Source organism: Anopheles cruzii, chromosome 3, assembly GCF_943734635.1.
Source record: "Anopheles cruzii chromosome 3, idAnoCruzAS_RS32_06, whole genome shotgun sequence".
Lineage (NCBI taxonomy): Eukaryota > Metazoa > Arthropoda > Insecta > Diptera > Culicidae > Anopheles > Anopheles cruzii.
In genome coordinates this window covers 19488147-19505556 of record NC_069145.1, presented here as the reverse complement: position 1 = coordinate 19505556, position 17410 = coordinate 19488147, and the positions used below count along the sequence as shown (strand labels likewise).

Sequence of the window (17410 nt, the reverse complement as noted above, 5' to 3'; positions counted from 1 at the left end):
CATTCCGTGTCCTTGTTGGCGGGGCACGTTGCGTGTAGCTTGATTACTCCTGTGGGTGGGTCAGCCACCTCCCAAAAAAAAGGACGAAAGCTCCCCTAAATCTGTGGCGCGCGCAAGGGACCAACTTTAATTCAAATGATTTCCCAGCCGAAGCGGCGGCGTGGTCGGGTCGGGTCGCTTTTCCATTCCGATTCCCACGATGGAAAACCACCAACCTTGCGTTTCGTTGAGTTTCGGTGGTCACGAAAAGGCAATCTCGACCCTCAGGCAGCTGCCGCCTGCCGACGGCGGTGGCCCGCCATATGGGGAAGGACTCCCTCTGCAGCGCCGAATGGTTCACCGCGTTTCATAATGGTTAATGTCGCATGCAAAAGTGAGTGGCCACCAGGCGGCACAGAGAGAGAGAGAGAGAGGGAGACCCCCAAATGGGAGGACGACTGCTGTGGCGCTAGTTCAAGATCAATTTGTTTATGTTTATGGCTCCGTCGGGCGTCGTTTGTTTTCTTCGACCGGCAAAAACGGGGACCAAAAGTCCCAGTTGTTGGTGCGTAATTTAATGGAAAGCTTGAACGGAAAAGGATACGCGCTCTGTGACCCCTGGGGCCGTTGTGTCACCATCCGCTCGTAAGTCGATGACCACCTCTCAGTTGGCTAATTGATTGTGTTTGGCTATTGGGACCTCGCATTTCGTTAGTTTCGACCATCCTTTGCGGGGTAGGTTCTTCAAAATAATGAGTTGGAAAAGTTGAAAAATCCATTAAAATTTATAATAATTCTTAATGCACATAAAGAGCACCGCTTCAGTACCGAATGCCCCGTGGTCAATCTAATCCCGGGAGGGGGGACTGCCGCCACTGCGTGTCCGTTATCCTATTCTCGAAGGACAGTAAATTGCAGTAAAACCGTCCGTGGCGCGCTGTTTGTCCATTTTTATCGTGACACGCTTTCGTGTGAAACACATCCGTTCCGGCCCGAGCCCGGTGAGCTGGAGATGGAGTAAAAATTAAACCGAGCCTCACGCAATCTGTGCGTGTGTAACGATCCGGAAGCGGCGATAAGGAAAGAAGCGATACAACCTGAGGCCGAGAGCCAAACAAAAAATAATAATGACATCCACAACGATTTATGCTGATAACAACGCCTCAATGCTCTGTCGTGATTTTGATTTGAGTGTTGTCGCGTTTGTTTTTTTTCGGTTATTTCTCGGACCTCATTAGAGGTTTGGGAACTCCGATGGTGCCGTTGAGCTTGAACGACGATTCCTCTTCTGCCGTTGGATTTTTTTCGTGTCAATTTTCGGCCAAACACGCGCATTATTCGGTTTCGTCATTATTATTTTTCTGCAACGGCGCAAAATTAAATTAGGTGACGGAAGAGCGCGCGCGCCAGCCAAGCAGCCAGGAGCATAGAATAGGAGCCGCCACAACGGTAATGTTTTTTCTTTTATCAACACGGGGCGCGCGCACTGCTTGGTGGAGAAAAATCACACCCCAACCATGAAGATTTGAAAGTTTTCTCTGCTAGATAGCGAAAAAAGAAAAAGTAAAACAGAAAAACTTGGAACACAATCGGAGTGGAAAACTAACAAGAAATCTGTGAAAGTGGCCAAAGCGCGCACAGTCAGTCGCTGGGGAAAATGACAGTAAAATGTGCTGAAAAGAATGTTGTTCCACTTTCTTGCCGCGGACGGTAAGAGATGGGGACGCCCACAGCGCGCCAGAGAGAGAGAGAGAGAGCGGAGCTTCCGGAAGTAGTCCTTTTGTGTGTGTCGGTTGATTCCCGTTTTTCATTTCGTTCCGACGTCGTCTTCTGGCGTCAACATTTATCGGCATCTCTTATGCCGCGAGTCACTGTGGCGCTTACGTAACTCGTCGTCGTCGTCGTCGGCGGCGGCCGAGTCCTTGTTGGGCAAGGGCGCTCCCTCAGCGGATGGAGCCACCCACCAGTAGCTGTGGAGGGATTACTTTTCTGTGTGTGATAAGCGAACCCGTAGCTCTCGGCGGCGGCGGGCGGTTGGAAAATCGGCTTTTCCCGAAAAAAAAAAAAAAAAACACCATGGCGGCGGCGGCGCAGGCGGCTGGCAGGATGCCAGATGATAAATCTCTCTCTCCCCGTCTTCGGTTGTGTGGTTTTTGGGGGCGAATCGCGGAGGGCTCTCCTTTCGTCTCATAATGCACCATCTCCGGTTTTTTTTGCTGACTTTGTGTATCGGCGGCGGGTCCGTTCGATTTTCGGAGCGGGCGACCTCTCCAATATTCTTCGCCGTTGCACTTTATCGGTGGCGCTGTGGGTGGCTATGATGTGTCCCGGTTCCCCGCCCCGGGTTATCCCATTCTTATTATTTGTCCCACTCGGCAATATTCGTCGCCATAAAATCGATACTACTCCGGGCGTGTATCGCCAAGCGTGTATCAACAGTCCTGACTTTCGTCACCGTCGTTCAGTGCTCCGTCTCCGAAATTCGGCCACATCGTAACTCTAAACCCCCCCTTGTTGGAGTATGAAACAGGGATTTACTAACCCCGAATGGTAGTAGCTGTCAATTTGGCCCTCATCGTAATGCTTTATTGGCTGCCACTGCCTTATGTTGACGTCTGGCAAAGGATTACAACTCCAAACAGAACAAGCTTTCGTCGGCAGAAGATTGCTACAGAATCACGTTCTTGAAAAATCGCAGTGTTTTGAGTGCTTCAAAGCACTTAAAAATGGAGCAGACGCCCGGAAAAGTTTGAGGACACTGAACTGCAAAAACTTCCAGACGAAGATATCGTCCAGACGCAGCAACAACTCAAGGATTAATCAAATGTGACTCAAGAAGTTATCTCCTTACACTTTTGAATGTCATAGGAATGAATCAGAAGATCGGAAAATGGTTTCAACATTTCAAAAAACGTTCTGTGTTTGGTGGGATCGGATGGGTTTCATCTATTAAGAGCTATTCAAATGTAGTGAAACGGTTGATATGCAACGTTACCAACAGCAACTGACCCATTTCAAGTGAGAGTTGGATAAAAACGATTGTACCATTTGGTTGGGAAGTCCTTTCACATGCCGCGTACTCACAAGACCTGGCTCCTATTTTTACATCGCATCATGAATACAATAAACTTGTGTTGCCTTTGAAAAATCCCGATTACATACTTGCACACACCTTCACGCGCAGGTGGAATGCAACGCAACATATCCAGTTCCTGCCGAAAAACTGCCTACCCCGGAGTGCTGTGGGTTTCAACCAGTGGGGGACGGCAAACAAATGGCAACACAATTTCGGTGTTGACGGAATTTTTAATATCGTAAATCAAACGCCTGATAATGCCGCCTAAAAAGCGGCACACGCTGCTGCTGCTGCCTCTTATCTTTTACCCTCCGTGACTTCGTGACCGATCCGGGCCGGCGAACGTTTTTAAGGATCTAGCTGTGTGCTTAAGAATAGACTCCGGGGAAAACTATAAAAAAGCACCCCTCAAGGCACGGTGGTGTGCCATGCACACAACAATGCCTGGCAAGGGCGGGGTGGCAAACCCTGTCAAGAATGGAGCATAACTTTAGGCATAAATGATGGTAGCCCCGTAATTGTTTCGCTTAAAGAACCGATTCTCTGTGAGTGGTGTTTTAATTTCACCCGGAATCCCTTCATCTTCACGATGGCGCGCTGATGGGACGCTGTCAGCGGTGCGTCCTGCCTTCTTTTTCGCGTTTCGTAACTAATTAGAACACAAACGGGCGACAGAGGATGCCTGCCGCAAGCCGTCGGGGACATCCTTGACATCGTCACACGAATGTCAACCTTCGTCAAGCGAGACTTCTTTTGGCCAGTGGCATCTCATCTCATATTCTCGTTCCCGATGTTTGCTCTTCGTTTGAACTTAAAAGTCAAAGTCAAGGACGAACACCCGCCAATTAATTGCCGAGATTGATGATGCTGTTCATTTCTCGATCACTTTCGAGCGGTCGCCGCCACCCAGTCTTCTCGGTAATGAGATTGTTTCGACTTATCGGCCGCTCGGGTTTACAACATAAAGGCAGCCAGCCAGCCCAGCCACGGTCGAGCATAATTGCATAATCCTGTTTATTGATCAAGCGATGAATAAACATTCTGATTATCCTTCTCGCCGCGGCCGCCACAGGGGGAAGAGGTTATGTTTCTGTGAAGGTCGACTTCTCGTCGTCGGCTTGTCATCGTCGTCGCCGCCGGCCGCGGACCGTCGGCCGCAGGATTATTGGAACAACTTTTCGACAGCGGATGCAATTAAGCGGCTCCTGGCGGCTTCGTTTAAAAAATGGCGTCCCTATCGCGCACGCTGCGGGCTTATCTTTCGGCGGCGGCGGCGGCCCGCATTGATGACGAATTAGGATACGTTCATCATCCGTCGATCGACGTTCATCATCATCGTCGTCGTTGTCCTTTGGGACGATTCTTGGGCCGCATTACCGCGCTATTATCGGTGCCGTTTTTATGGCGAGCGAGCCTTATCCATTTGCCTAATCCTCACGCGGCGGCTCCTGAGATAAGGATGGTCTCTCGCTCTCTCTCATTCTCTCTCAATGCTGATGATGATGACGTCCATGAGTCTCAGGATCTTGGTCTGGTCAGTGGTCGTCTTGGTCCTTTATGGACCGTCTCACCGGTGGCGAAATCAAATACGAAGCGAGGATCGCCATCGCCAAGTCCGGCGATGTTTTCCGTTCTTCACCTCCGACCGACGGTTCGGGAGCGCAGGAAATGGTGGTCTCTTATCTGCCTCTACTCCACCGGCGACCGTGCGGGAGGAAGTGCCATTAGAGGACACGCTCCTTCCTGCTGGCTGCTTGGCTCCTTTGTGCCCAGGTTTCCGCCCATCGCCGGGTTGTGGCACGAAATAAGGACGAAAAAGAAATCCTTCTTTTCGCGCGCGTGGCTCCGGGAACAGAATACGGAGCCGGTTGTGAACGGGGGCCGGGAGCCGACGCCGTCGTCGTGTGATCGATAGCGAGCGAACGAGGACATGGCTTGGCATGGTTGGGAAGGGTGCCGCACATAAAATGATATAGCACCACCGACCAAAAAAAAAAAAGCCCCACAGAAATGGAACCACCGAATCAGAATAATCGGAAAAGCGAAATAAACCCGCGCCACCGCCACCGGGACCCGTGCCACAAGGACGGGGGTTGAGCTAATATTTCGAGTCTTTGGCCAACCGTGGTCTGCTTGTCCTGATTTTATGTTGTGCACGCACACGTTCCATCAATTGACAATGTTTTTTTAGTGCCTTCTCGGCCCCGACGAAGAGAAAAGGGACACACCACCCCGTTTGTTGGGAAGGTTGGCCGTGGTGGTTGGTGGGTGGCAAGAATTATGCTTCGAATTTGTTTATGCTACCTTGTTGGCGGCGGTAGGAGGGTTTCCGAGAAGTTGGAGGGGTCATTAAGCGAGCGAGCGAGTCAGAATGACAATAAATTCTCATCAAAGTTCTGGGCCCAGGCCCGTGCGTTGTTGCGGATCGACCGCGGGAATATTCGGCGTTCGGAAGCAGAGACACTCAAATGGATTATTGATGTCAAGGACACGCTAATTCTCCGTTGAGTTGCCAAAAACAATTCGCCGCCACTCTCCAGATCGCAGTGCTGGCGGCGGCCACCAATACTGACAATTAGCCAATAAACATACGGACTCGCGGGCGGCAACTTAGCAACACACTTGCGCCCCAGCGGGACAAACCCCCTGTGGACGCCGCGTGGCCTGTGGGTTGTCCCCGAAAAAAGGGGTGGCCCAATATAGAGTATTGTTATCGATCAAACACGGCTCTGCCGCCGGTGTTTTGGGGTGGTAGATTGTGAATTTGTTTGATTTATTTGTTTGTTTGTTGATGCACTCGCTCGCTGCCACGGATTCCGATCAAACCTCATTACGGTCAGCTCAGGCGTGGACCGAAGGAAGGAGTCACGTATCGTACAATGTCCTCTACCCCTAAGCTTGCTGGGCCGCGCGTCGTCTGCTGCGGTTTTGAGGGCGGCGCATTTTATGCTTTTAAATGTTACGCAAGAGGCCCAGCGAGTCGGGCACGCGGTGGTGGGTGTCGGCCTGAAGGACGCGGGAAGGACACCGTGCGGATAAGGACGAAAAGTTGTTCGGGATCGCAGCTTTTTGTAAGCCCAAAAAGCCTTCGGTGGTCGGGTGGCGAAACCGAGTGAAAGCTTGAAGCGTGCGCGCCCTCTTGCGGTGGGTACAGAAAGCTGGCTGACGGGCTGCTAGCTGGGACACACACACGGTTGTTATTCCCTCGAATATCCTTAGCAAAGACACGAACCTCGAGGGCTTCAGGCTTGCATTTGTGTCTCTGTCCGTTTAGTCCGTCGTTTCGCTTGTCAGCGCACAGGAAGGTGTGCCTTTGGTCCTTTTTCGTCGTTAAATTCTTGGAAGTTTTCTCTCCCTTTCATTTCACTGGCGAGGGAACGAGAGGCCCGGTAAAACAGGAAAACCCGGCATAAGGTGCGGTGCGCATGGTCCGTCCGTCGCTTCCGCGGTCGGTGCCCCCGCGGAATAGGTCCTTGCGATGCTTGCATTAACTTTTTCCATGTCATTATTCTTAAACTTTGAAATGGTCGACGGAAGAAGAGAAAAAAAGGAACGTCCGGCAAATTGCATGTCTAAAAATATGAAACAAAGTCCAGTTAACACCCAAAATGAGCCGCCGGCTCGTCTTCCCCGTCACTCGTGCTTCTCGCCGTCTCATTCCCTTCCCCTCGCCTTCCCCTTTGGTAAAACCCGTGACCCGGAGGGAAATTGGTTTTCGGCTTTCGCTTTTGTTCCGGTGTGTCGACTCCGAACTTTGACACCGTTTCTTTTTTTTTGCGACAAGGATCAATCGCGTGCGTACGGGCCAATCTTCATGTCCTGGCAGTGTGCGTGTGTGCGTGTGTGCACAGCAGTGCGCAGTGCGTTTCGCGTTCGCGTACTTTTGTTTGTATGCGCACCCGAGACGCGAGCAACGCAATCTTTCGGTTCCAACCTTTGCATTATTTCGTCCTTTTTAATGTGCGCACTCTCTCTCGCTCTCTCGCTCTCTCTGTCACCCGCCGTTTGTGGTTGTGTGAGCGTATGTTATCTTTAATATTCAATTAAAGACAAGCGCACGACACCGCCCCCAGGAGATGTGGTCGTCCTCCCCGTCGTCGTCCTTTCCGACGAGCCACCCGGTCCGTCGGTTGTTGGTCTTTGATTCCCGGTTTCCGGTGTGTCCGGAGGATTCACCAGGATCCTGCGTATCCTCTGTATGCGGTAAAAACGACTCCGAGCCCTTTTCACGGAGCATTATTTCACGCTTCCAACCGAGAACCCTTCCCCGAGGTCTTTAAATCGCGCGCGCCCGAAAGAGGGGAGAGAGCGATCCTTCCGGCCCTTTAAAGGGTGGTGCGTACAGCCCGGCGGCGGACGGACTGTCGGAAGAATAATAACCAACCCGGCGGCGCGGCGGTCCAACGATAACTAGGAAGGGTTCCCTCTCGGCCCGGAAGGGGTATTTAAATTGAATTGCTGGGCCCGCCGCGGCCGACCGCCCCGCCGACCAGAATCGATAATTTCTTCTCGCGAGGGCGGCCGTGCGCGCTACGCAGCTGCGAGGCTGTGCGAGAACCGGAGAATTTTGGCAAATCCTGGAAGGGCGCGCGCGCCATTCCACGGTTGTGTTCCACGCGTGTGGCCATCTTGGCCGCGCGAGATTGAGTCCCCCAGCAGCAGCAGCGCCCAGGACGAAACACGCACACGACGCGCGCTGATGTGGTGGTGGTCGAGCGCACGTTCCGGATCCGGGCTCCGGGCTCCGGGTGGAAAAAAAATCGATAATCTCTCCGACACCCTCACCGTGTGTCTCACTCTGTGTGTGAAACGCCCTGCGCTACGCGCCCGCCGGCGACGGCGGCCATTGTTCCTGTGAGTCCTGTCGAGTTTTGCTCGGGCGTATTTTGTTTGCGTTCCAGACAGGGAACCACTTTCCGTCGCTGGAAAATAAAGCAAACGTACTACGTATCATTCTCATCCAGAGCCCCCGAGGCCAGGCTTCTGCCATTCGCCGCCGCCATCTTGAAACGCGAGCCACGCCACGCATTTTCACTACTAATCCATCGGCATGCATCGCGACGGCCATCCGAGGATTTAGCAGTTCGAAGCAGGCCCGTCTCTGGGCCCGGCGGATGTAACGGCGCATTAGGTAATGATCCAATTACCGGGCGGGCGTCCCCGAGTTGATAACGGAACCACCGAATTCCGGCTTAGGCGACTCCGTGCCACTTATTGGATCTTTAATCCACGATCCACGGACGGTGTGTGGGTAATCCGGTTTGACTATCGCCTGGCTGGCTAACGGGTGGACTGACGGGCGCGCCCTGCTCCTTCCCGCTCTCTGGATGAATGCCGAGGAGTCGATGGAAATGTCCCGAAACAACAGTAAGCTAGCCAAATAGTACTGCTGTGACAGGACAATATCATCGACCGCTGGCCACCGTCGTCGTCGCCCTTGTCGTCGTCACCGCCACCCCACCACCAGCAGAGATGCCGCCGGGACCAACGGGTTTTGATCGAGTTTTGACACCAATCCCGGTGCCGGCTAGCACACACGCACATCAGACCCGCCCCACCAGGCCCCCAGCCCCACAGCAGGGTCACAGGGTGCTCTGCCCCTGCCGGGGGTGTTAACTTTCCTCTGCCTCTGCGCCACAGAGGACACCGGAAAGTCCTGATCACTGTTTCCTCTTAATTTTCTGGCTTTTGCCCGACAACTTTGGCCACTTTTTGGGACACCTCGCACGGAACGGCACGGATGATGGCCGCAGCACCTGACGGAGAAGGAACTCTTGTGCACTACTTGAAACATCCTTCAAACGGTGGCCGAAAATCGTCATCACCCAGGCGCACGAGCGCGCGCGCGCACACGCACGCACCCAACCACCAACACCACCACCACTGGAACGAACAAAGTCCTCGTCCTGGTCCTCGGTGGCACCGAAAAGCCGAAGAAGAACACGGTCGGTCCTCTCCGTCCGCATCCGAGTAGCCATAGGACGAGCGACGAGAGTGAACGAAAGAAAGGGAGAGCCGTAGCGGCGCTCTACTTGCCTACTTTTCGTTCATCGAGGCTGCATGCCTCTGTGTGAGTGTGTGTGTGACAGAGGGAGAGAGAGAGAGAGTAGGCTGCGGCTGGCGAGCGTCAAGTACGCAGCCCAAAACGGGCCGAGATGTGGGCCACGGCAGGCTACTAGGATGGGCTCGCCTTTGCAGAAACTCCTGGGAATTGAAGTCCCTTTTTTCCGCGAGCGAGCGAGCGAGAGAGGGAGTTGGGTGTCCGGTCACAGAGGATGTCCTTTTTCTCGGACAGGGAGCGACCAAAAAAGAGGGTAAACACGCACCGGTGCGTGCGGGTGTATGCACTGCTCGGGACAACGTTAACGACTGAGCCCGACTGGAACGGCTGGACCCTTTATCCGATCCGGCCCCGAACCACCCCCGGGGGGTGGTGGTGTCATGACAACGCCAGACACATGGCCACACACCATCCGTGCCCGACGCGCCCCATACGCGCAAACACACACGCACGCACGCGCGTCACGAGGAGAGAGAGAGCCAGCCAGCCAGCCCACCACCCGTCAAAGGGATCGGTTTTGCGTGCCCGATGAGGGTCCTTTTCCTCACAGGTCCTGGCAGGCAGGGACAGGTTCCATCGAAGGAGCTTACTCTGCTCTCTGTAGGGAGCACCGGTTTGACAATTTAGGACACAAAAAGGATGCGTGTACCTCTCCGGTACTACGGGAGGCTCTCTCTCTCTACTCTCAGTTTTTCCTAGTTGCCCAACGCTGGCCAGAGCCTGTCCCTGTCCCAGGACACATGCGCGTAGTAAAGCACCCTGTCTTGCTCTCTCTCTCGTGCGCTTGCGAGTGTATTAGTGCCGTGTCGAAGCTTGCCTTGATTTTCTCTCTACTCTAAATCCCAAAACGATGACGTCAACAGACTGGGTCGTCACCCCTTTTTCGCCCCTTCAAGCGTTAAGGGCCCTCCCGACCACCACACGCACACATTCGTATTGTAGAAGACGCACGAGTACGCAGCTCAAAAGGACGAAAATCGATGGCGGTGGTGGGTTCAATGGATCGCCCCAACCTCGGATGGTTGAGAGTTACAATAATAGGCCCCCTCGGTTTGTGGGGCGTCCAACGGAATTCAAGGCTTAGGCCGCTCCAATGGGTGTGTGTGTGCGGTGCGCTCCCCTAGTGTGGTTGCGTCAGGAGTCGCGGACTATGACGTCATAGTAGGCAGCGATGGACGCGCGGGACTCGCTCTCTCTCGCTCATGAAAGAATGATTTAAAGATTCGTTCTCCGAGATTCGAGAGGGAGTCTTTTGGCTTAGCTATAGTTTTCAGCACTTTCAGCGGAATGCCTCAGGCAGATCCGGGGACACTCGGACCCCTCACTCGGGCTACTGGATGGATATGGATCGGCAGCAGCGTTGCGAATTATGTGAACAACCCTCGTCGCCTCGAAGGGTGTCGCTGATTCTTGGGTGAAGTTCCTCCGCACACGCACACCAGAGAGCGTGGTGTGTGAATTATCTCCCTACACACACACACACACACACATAATCGCAGTGCACCGCTCGCGGGTTCAACGGCCTATTTCGGAAGCCTTGCCCACACCCCGCGAAACCTGTCGGTGGGCCGGAAAGGACCGGACCGGACCGGAAAGAAATATGGAACTCGCTCTCGGGTTTTCGGAAATAAATCGGAGGAAGGATCGGGATCCCCGTGTGGGGTGGTTTCCCGTCGCGGAGTACTCTACCTGCTGCTGTAACCTGTTGTGTGTGCCCCACTACACGAGGTCACCAAAGTCGGGCAGACACACCCACAGCGAGGCAGCTTGGGCTGCCCGGAAATTCATTTTCACCTGTCACGTGGCTCACACGGACCGTCGGCACGGACGGACGCACGGCTCTCTGACGGCTCAATTTCCGTGAAAAGTCTTCAGCAACGAGCGAATTAACCTCAATTTTCGCTACCAATCCTGTATAGGGACACAAGCGAGCGCCCTCTTTAGAGCATGTCTGGACGTGTGGTGGGCCGGCCTTGAGTTGGTGGCCTATTTCGGTCCTGCACGCAAAGCGAAGATCCATTTCGAAGTAGACATTGGAGCATATTGGTCCGAACCGAACGAGGGTAACTAACGCCCGGGAATCTTTGGAATTCTGATCAGAGGGAGGGACGGTAGCCCAACAGGAACCCACTTAGGCGCCTGGCGGAACCCTTTGTGTTTAATTTCCATGATCGATCGCGCCAGACGGCCAGGGCCAGGATTAAGGAGGGTGATTTTATCAAGACTCTTGAGTGTGCTTTCCACACCCCATACATTAGCGGTTACGGCGTTAATTGATGGACATTTTTCACTCCATTTACTCCACATTTCCTGTCCCCCACACGGCTTGGCGGCCAGCCGCCGTGGAAAAAATATCCATAAATTATGCCCTGAGGTGAGTGGCTGATGCGAGTTAGTTTGGTTTGTAAAACGGAACGCTCCGGGCGAGTCCTGGACGGTGACCTACCTTTCTCTTCTTCGGATCCATAACGTCCATCGTGTCGTGCTCGAAGACCTTTTTGTCGAGGCTGCAATTAGACGAGGCGAGGAATTTTAGCTACGGCGATGTTGGATTAGATTGCACGCGGCGCTTACCTCACATCGGTACGGGTAAACCCGCAGTAGACCATGAATCCGGAGACACCGGCGACGGCCGTTGCTATGATAACCACCAGGGGCAGGACCTGTGGGCAAAAGGCGAAGACGAGTCGAGATTAGACGATGAGAAGACGAGTTGAGAGTGTTTCTGATAAAATTCTTCTTCACCCTCCATATTCTTGCAGCGCTGGAGCTCTCGACCCGAACGGACTGCTGGATACCCACGAGATACATACTGCCCTGGTGCCAATCAAACCGACCCTTATCGCCACACAGGCCGCCGCCGTTGCAGCGAGCCAACAGCAACAGATTAAAAGGTAAGTCGCCAAAAGCGATCCATAGTAGCCTTTGGCTCAGAGAGATGGATGTGGAAATCTTTGCGCTCCAGTCACTCAAGAGTGAGAATGTGTGCTTCTCGTAATTTCAGCCGCGAACAGTCGCAGACAGCACAACAACAGCTGTCCCTATCGCCGGTCCAGCAACAGGCACCCATTTCGCAACAGCAACAACAGCAGCAGCAGCAGCAACAGGTTCAGCAGCAAGTCGTTCAGCAGCAGCAGCAACAGCAGCAGCAGGCCAATGGGGGCAACACAAACGGGTGCCTCAAGGGGCCCAACTCCAGCAACGGCAGCTCGTCCGGACGCTCGACCCCGAACAATGGTAGCGATCCGGCCCCGGGCAAGCTGTTTGTCGGTGGGCTGAGCTGGCAGACGTCGTCCGAGAAGCTGATGGAGTACTTTGGCATGTTCGGCACCGTGACCGACGTGCTGATCATGAAGGATCCCGTCACACAGGTAAGCACCCGCACGGTTCGACCCCCCCCACCCGATCGGTACTAATGTTTTTCGGGGCCATTTTCTTCACAGCGAAGCAGAGGCTTTGGGTTCATCACATTCCAGGAACCGAACAGCGTAGATAAGGTACTCCAGGTGCCGATCCACACGCTCGATGGGAAGAAGATCGACCCGAAGCACGCCACACCCAAGAACCGGCCGAAGACGCAGTCGAACAAGACGAAGAAGATCTTCGTCGGTGGCGTCAGCCAGGACACGTCGGCCGAGGAGGTGAAGGCGTACTTCAGCCAGTTCGGCAAGGTCGAGGAAACGGTGATGCTGATGGACCAGCAGACCAAGCGCCACCGGGGCTTCGGATTCGTGACGTTCGAGAACGAGGACGTCGTCGATCGGGTGTGCGAGATCCACTTCCACACGATCAAGAACAAGAAGGTCGAGTGCAAGAAAGCGCAACCGAAGGAAGCGGTCGCCCCGACCGCCCAGCAGCTGCTCCAGAAGCGCATCATTCTCGGCAACTTGGGCGTGCCGATGTCGGCGGGGCCCGGCCCAACCTCGGCCGCCGCGGCCCGCCTTGTCGGGGCGGCCCACGCCGGCGGCAACCCGTCGGGCCTGGTGAACCCACTGGCGGCCGCCACCAATCCGCTGATGGTGCAGGCCCAGGCTCAGGCCGCCCAGGCGGCCGCTGCCGCCGCCATGCAAGTACAAAACGGATTCGGCAAAGTCTTTGCTACATATCCACCGACGCTGCACAGCTTTAGGTAGGTGTCCTGGAGACGGAATTCCTGACATCGAGCACTACTAACCGGAAACCACGGGTGTCTGCCTCTCTCTCTCCCTCGCGCAGGTACTCGCCATATCCCATTCCATCGGCCGCCGCCGCAGCCGCCAATGCCGCGGCCGCCGCCAACCCGATGTCGGCCGTCAACCAGGCCGCCGCCCAGGCCCAGGCTCAGGCCCAGCAGCAGCAGGTCCCGCACCCGACGTCGGTGGCGGGCGCGACGGTCGGCACGCAGTCCGCCCCGCAGCAGGCGAGCCAGCAGGCGGCCGCCGCCGCCCAGATGGCAGCCGCCGGGCTGACCAACCCCTATCAGGGCTACAGTTTGGCCAATGTCGACATGACGAGCTTCCAGGGCGTCGACTGGGGCTCGCTGTACGGCATGGGAATGTATGTATAAATTTCGTCTAGAGCTCTCCTCTCCCTCCCCATGGTCTCTCTGTCTGTCTGCGTCTCCGTCACACCAAACCTCCCACAACACACCCACACACGTCTGCCTCCTAATGATCTGCACTCTTCCACCACCCACCAAACCCGCTACCACACCCACCCGCAGCAACCATCACCACCACCCTTACCCGCGCTAGTCCGACGGAACTCCCGGGCCGTGGAAAACCCAAGACGAGGGAAAACTACACCGACACACATACACACGCGATACCAATACACACACACACACAGGCGCGCATTAAGTGAGAAGACAAACCGATATCAAGTGTGTGAGAAGCTAATTCTGCTACATAAGTACATAAGAGAGAAGTACATATATATATATATAGATATATATATATAGATATCTATACAATGTAAATTGGAAACAAAAAACCACTAAGCGAACGGAAAGTACTCCACACGCGGCCGCCGCCAGCAGCATCGCGCGAAGTAGAGTGGCCAAGGCCGCTAGGCTATTGCACCATGCAGAGACGCAGAGTGCACGGATCGTCGGATCGGAAAATGGATCATTGGAGGGAAAATCGAAATCGAAACCGACGAAAAAGGACGATGACGGGGGGCACGTGTGCGAGAATGGTTGTGTATGTGGGCCAGATAGCTGGCGGAGAACGGCGGAACACGGGAGGAACGCGGGAGGACGAGAGCGCGCGACAGAAAGTGCCAGAGTTTGTGATGAAGTACGGTACATTTTAAATCAATCTTTCGCGATCGGAGGGCGACGGGCGACTGACTGTCTGTCTGTCTGTTTGGGGAGTGCGAGAGCAACAACCACGTTGCGGGGCGGATGGATGCGCATATCATCCGAGAGGGTACAAACAACAAGAAGACGAAATGAAAGTAGGAAACAGGGAGCTAATTATCGGATGGGCGGGAAGCGCTGCGTTTGGCTCGTCCGAAGCCGAAACGGAACGGAAACTCTTCGAAGGACTCTCGGTCGGAGCGGAGTTGTGATTGTGATCTCCTTGGTTTTGCTTTTCTCCTCTTCCTCATCTTTGCTTTTGCGAAAGCCATACGCGCCGCCGCGCCCCCATACACGCTTTGCACACTTCTCTTAATTCCGGTGTTGTTGTGTACATGTGTGTTTTGCCTTCATTCGTCACCTCTCTACCTTCAACCCATCAACGCCAATACACTCCTGTTACGATTTCTAACTCCTTCGCTCATCATTATTAGTACCACCTAGAGAGATACAGAGAGAGAGAGTTTATTATTAGTAGTGTAAGCGGTTTTCGAGCGATCGCGCGTCACACTCTCTGGGACACGATCGACTTCTTCTTAGGCGGCGCACGTCGCGGAGCGCATCATCTACTTATCTAGAGTTTATCCTATGTTTTGTGAATTAAACGTAAGGAAAGGGAAAGAGAGAGAAAAACGCAGCAGACTCCGATCCGGTCGGAGCGCGGAATCGATCGACGGAATCGATACTTAGCTTTTTCGGTCGAGCTCTCTCGCGAACGCATTTAAGGGTTTCCTTTCTTCTCTCTCTCTCTTTCTCTGACTTGCGCTCATTACATTAGCAATTAGTTTATGTACAGAGAAGACTGTGTTGCACTAAACAACTGGTTTTACAGTGTGAAAAAAAAGAAACAAGAAAACAAATGAAACAACAACGCGAGTTTTTTTTAAAGGCGCGCGTAAGCGAGACGAAAGAGGGAATCCACGCGGGTCGCGCGGTTTTTAAGGAGAAGCAAATTATATACATTCCAACATATTGGCCCCCCCGCGGGTGTTTGGAATGTGTTTCGATTCGTGTAGGTATCATCTGACGGTTTTTAATTAGGTTTACTAGCTGTATGCAAACTATTTAGTGTAGCGGGTGTTCCCGGTTATCGGTTATCGGATATCGGCAGCGTGTAGCGTGTATTAGGGCGACAGATGCTAGACGCGCGTGATTGGAGGGCAGTTTCGGGCGTTTTACTTCACTCCTATAATAGATTTATGAAACCTTTTGTTTTACATTTTCATGTCGCGCATCTTTGTAAGTAGTTTCGCTTTCGCGTCCCCCTTAAACGCGTGTGTTGTACTGTGGCAATGTGTCTTCTCTTTGGTCATAGCTTTCATGCTCCGAAAAGTGAACAAGACGATCGTTAACCGGGGCGAGCGATCACCACCTTCTTCTCTAACCCAATCGAGCCACGCGCTTCCGTTGCTTGCTTTTGCGTCGGTAAACTGCGCGGTACACACTCAAACACGCATCAACAACAACGATAGGCCACGTAAGGGCGTAACGCGATCGACACTAATTCGAGGTCCTCTCACTACTAGTATTATAAATGTGGTATCATTAGTTTGAACGGATGCATACGTTCTTGTAATTGTATTAATTTACTCTATTCATTTCATTTTCCACTTCATTCGCTATTTATATTAGTAATGCTCTACTATATGTACGTATATTTTTAGTGTAATATGCTTTAGTGTTTAGTCGCATCAAGTGTGTGCGTGTGTGTCGTGTGTGTGGTGCGTGTGCGTTTTGTGCCTCATGCGGGGCGGAATGCGCCACCACACCACAACACAGCACGCAACACTTGACTTGAGAACAACATCCATAACATTATAACAACAACGCTTGGCTCGCACAGCGCGCGCGCTTTGATAGCCGATCTGTACTTATGAATCATATTATTACTATTATTACTATTATTATTACCATTATCATTATCTTTTCGTTGTAAAAGCACGAATGGCAACTAATAAATATGACTATTTTTACGAAAACCAACCCATAACCCGCCCATCAACAACAATCATTTCTTTTCAACCAACACTTCTTGTTTGCGCTTCCTCTCTCTCTGTTCTGTTGTGTGTCCTCTGTGCCTTCTCCCGTACTTCTTCTGTACTGTGTGTGTTCTTCTGTGTTCTTCGATCTGTTTTGTTGTTGACCGTTTGTATGTTGTGTTTTTGTATACGATTATGCTGTGATAGCGTCTCGTCGTCCGGGCGCGCATCTTTTTTCCGTTGTTATCACTGTCGATTGTCTCTCGATGTTTCTCATTTCTCGATCGTTCTTCTGGTGGTTTAGACATATGTAAAAAAACGGTAGCGGGTAAAAGTAACTCAATAATAGAAATCCACTATCCACTCGACTTGACTCAACTGGCTGAGCGGCTTCCGCGACTCATTCGTGTATTCTAGTCCGGTGACTAATATGTTGTCACTCCGTTTCGTCCGTTTTGGGGCGGCCAAACGGGAGCGATCCAAAGGCACTGTCGGTAAACTGTTTATTTTAGTTGATCGTCTGCCAATGATGAGAGGTCGATGCATTCCACACGGTTGCGGTTGCATAACGCCGGATTGCCCGCAGTCTCCGGCGCTATGGCGCTGCCAACCCGGCCCCGAAACTTGTTACACTCTGACATTTAAACCATTCATAAGTGATTGAGGGGTAGCCGTCACACGGTTGCCAGGAGCCGGTTTGCGGGGGGAAGTCTATTTTTAAGAGGGCCTCTGGCGATCGGGTCGGTCATTCTGCCACTCTTCGCCGCCCTCCAACTCATCAATGATCGCGTGGTAAAGGGCGGCGCACCGGTGTGTGACTTCATAACTCATCTATTTATTGTATTTATAGATGTGGGGTGTCGACGATCAGCAGCGAGGTGGGTTCGCCGCGAACGAGGCGTCGCCCTCTCGCAACCTCCGGTCAGCGGATCGAACCGCCGCGCGGTGTCCTTGCGACCGCACTGTGCACTGTCGAG

At 53.2% G+C, this 17410-nt stretch overlaps 2 protein-coding genes across 2 annotated transcripts in view; one reads left to right on the top strand and one right to left on the bottom strand.

Annotated features, from left to right (window-relative positions):
- The window catches only part of LOC128274447 (uncharacterized), a 38813-nt gene that overhangs the window by 8864 nt on the left and 12539 nt on the right, over positions 1-17410 (bottom strand). Inside the window, exons 3-4 of the mRNA XM_053012657.1 lie at positions 11691-11779; positions 11563-11623 (exon numbers count right to left, since the gene is read on the bottom strand). Of these exons, the coding sequence (XP_052868617.1) occupies positions 11563-11623; positions 11691-11779 (150 nt within the window). The remainder of the gene's footprint in view (positions 1-11562; positions 11624-11690; positions 11780-17410) is intronic.
- LOC128274446 (RNA-binding protein Musashi homolog 1) overlaps positions 1-17410 on the top strand; it is a 62270-nt gene that overhangs the window by 33305 nt on the left and 11555 nt on the right. The window contains exons 3-6 of the mRNA XM_053012656.1: positions 11879-12010; positions 12121-12487; positions 12560-13245; positions 13332-13652. Of these exons, the coding sequence (XP_052868616.1) occupies positions 11879-12010; positions 12121-12487; positions 12560-13245; positions 13332-13652 (1506 nt within the window). The remainder of the gene's footprint in view (positions 1-11878; positions 12011-12120; positions 12488-12559; positions 13246-13331; positions 13653-17410) is intronic.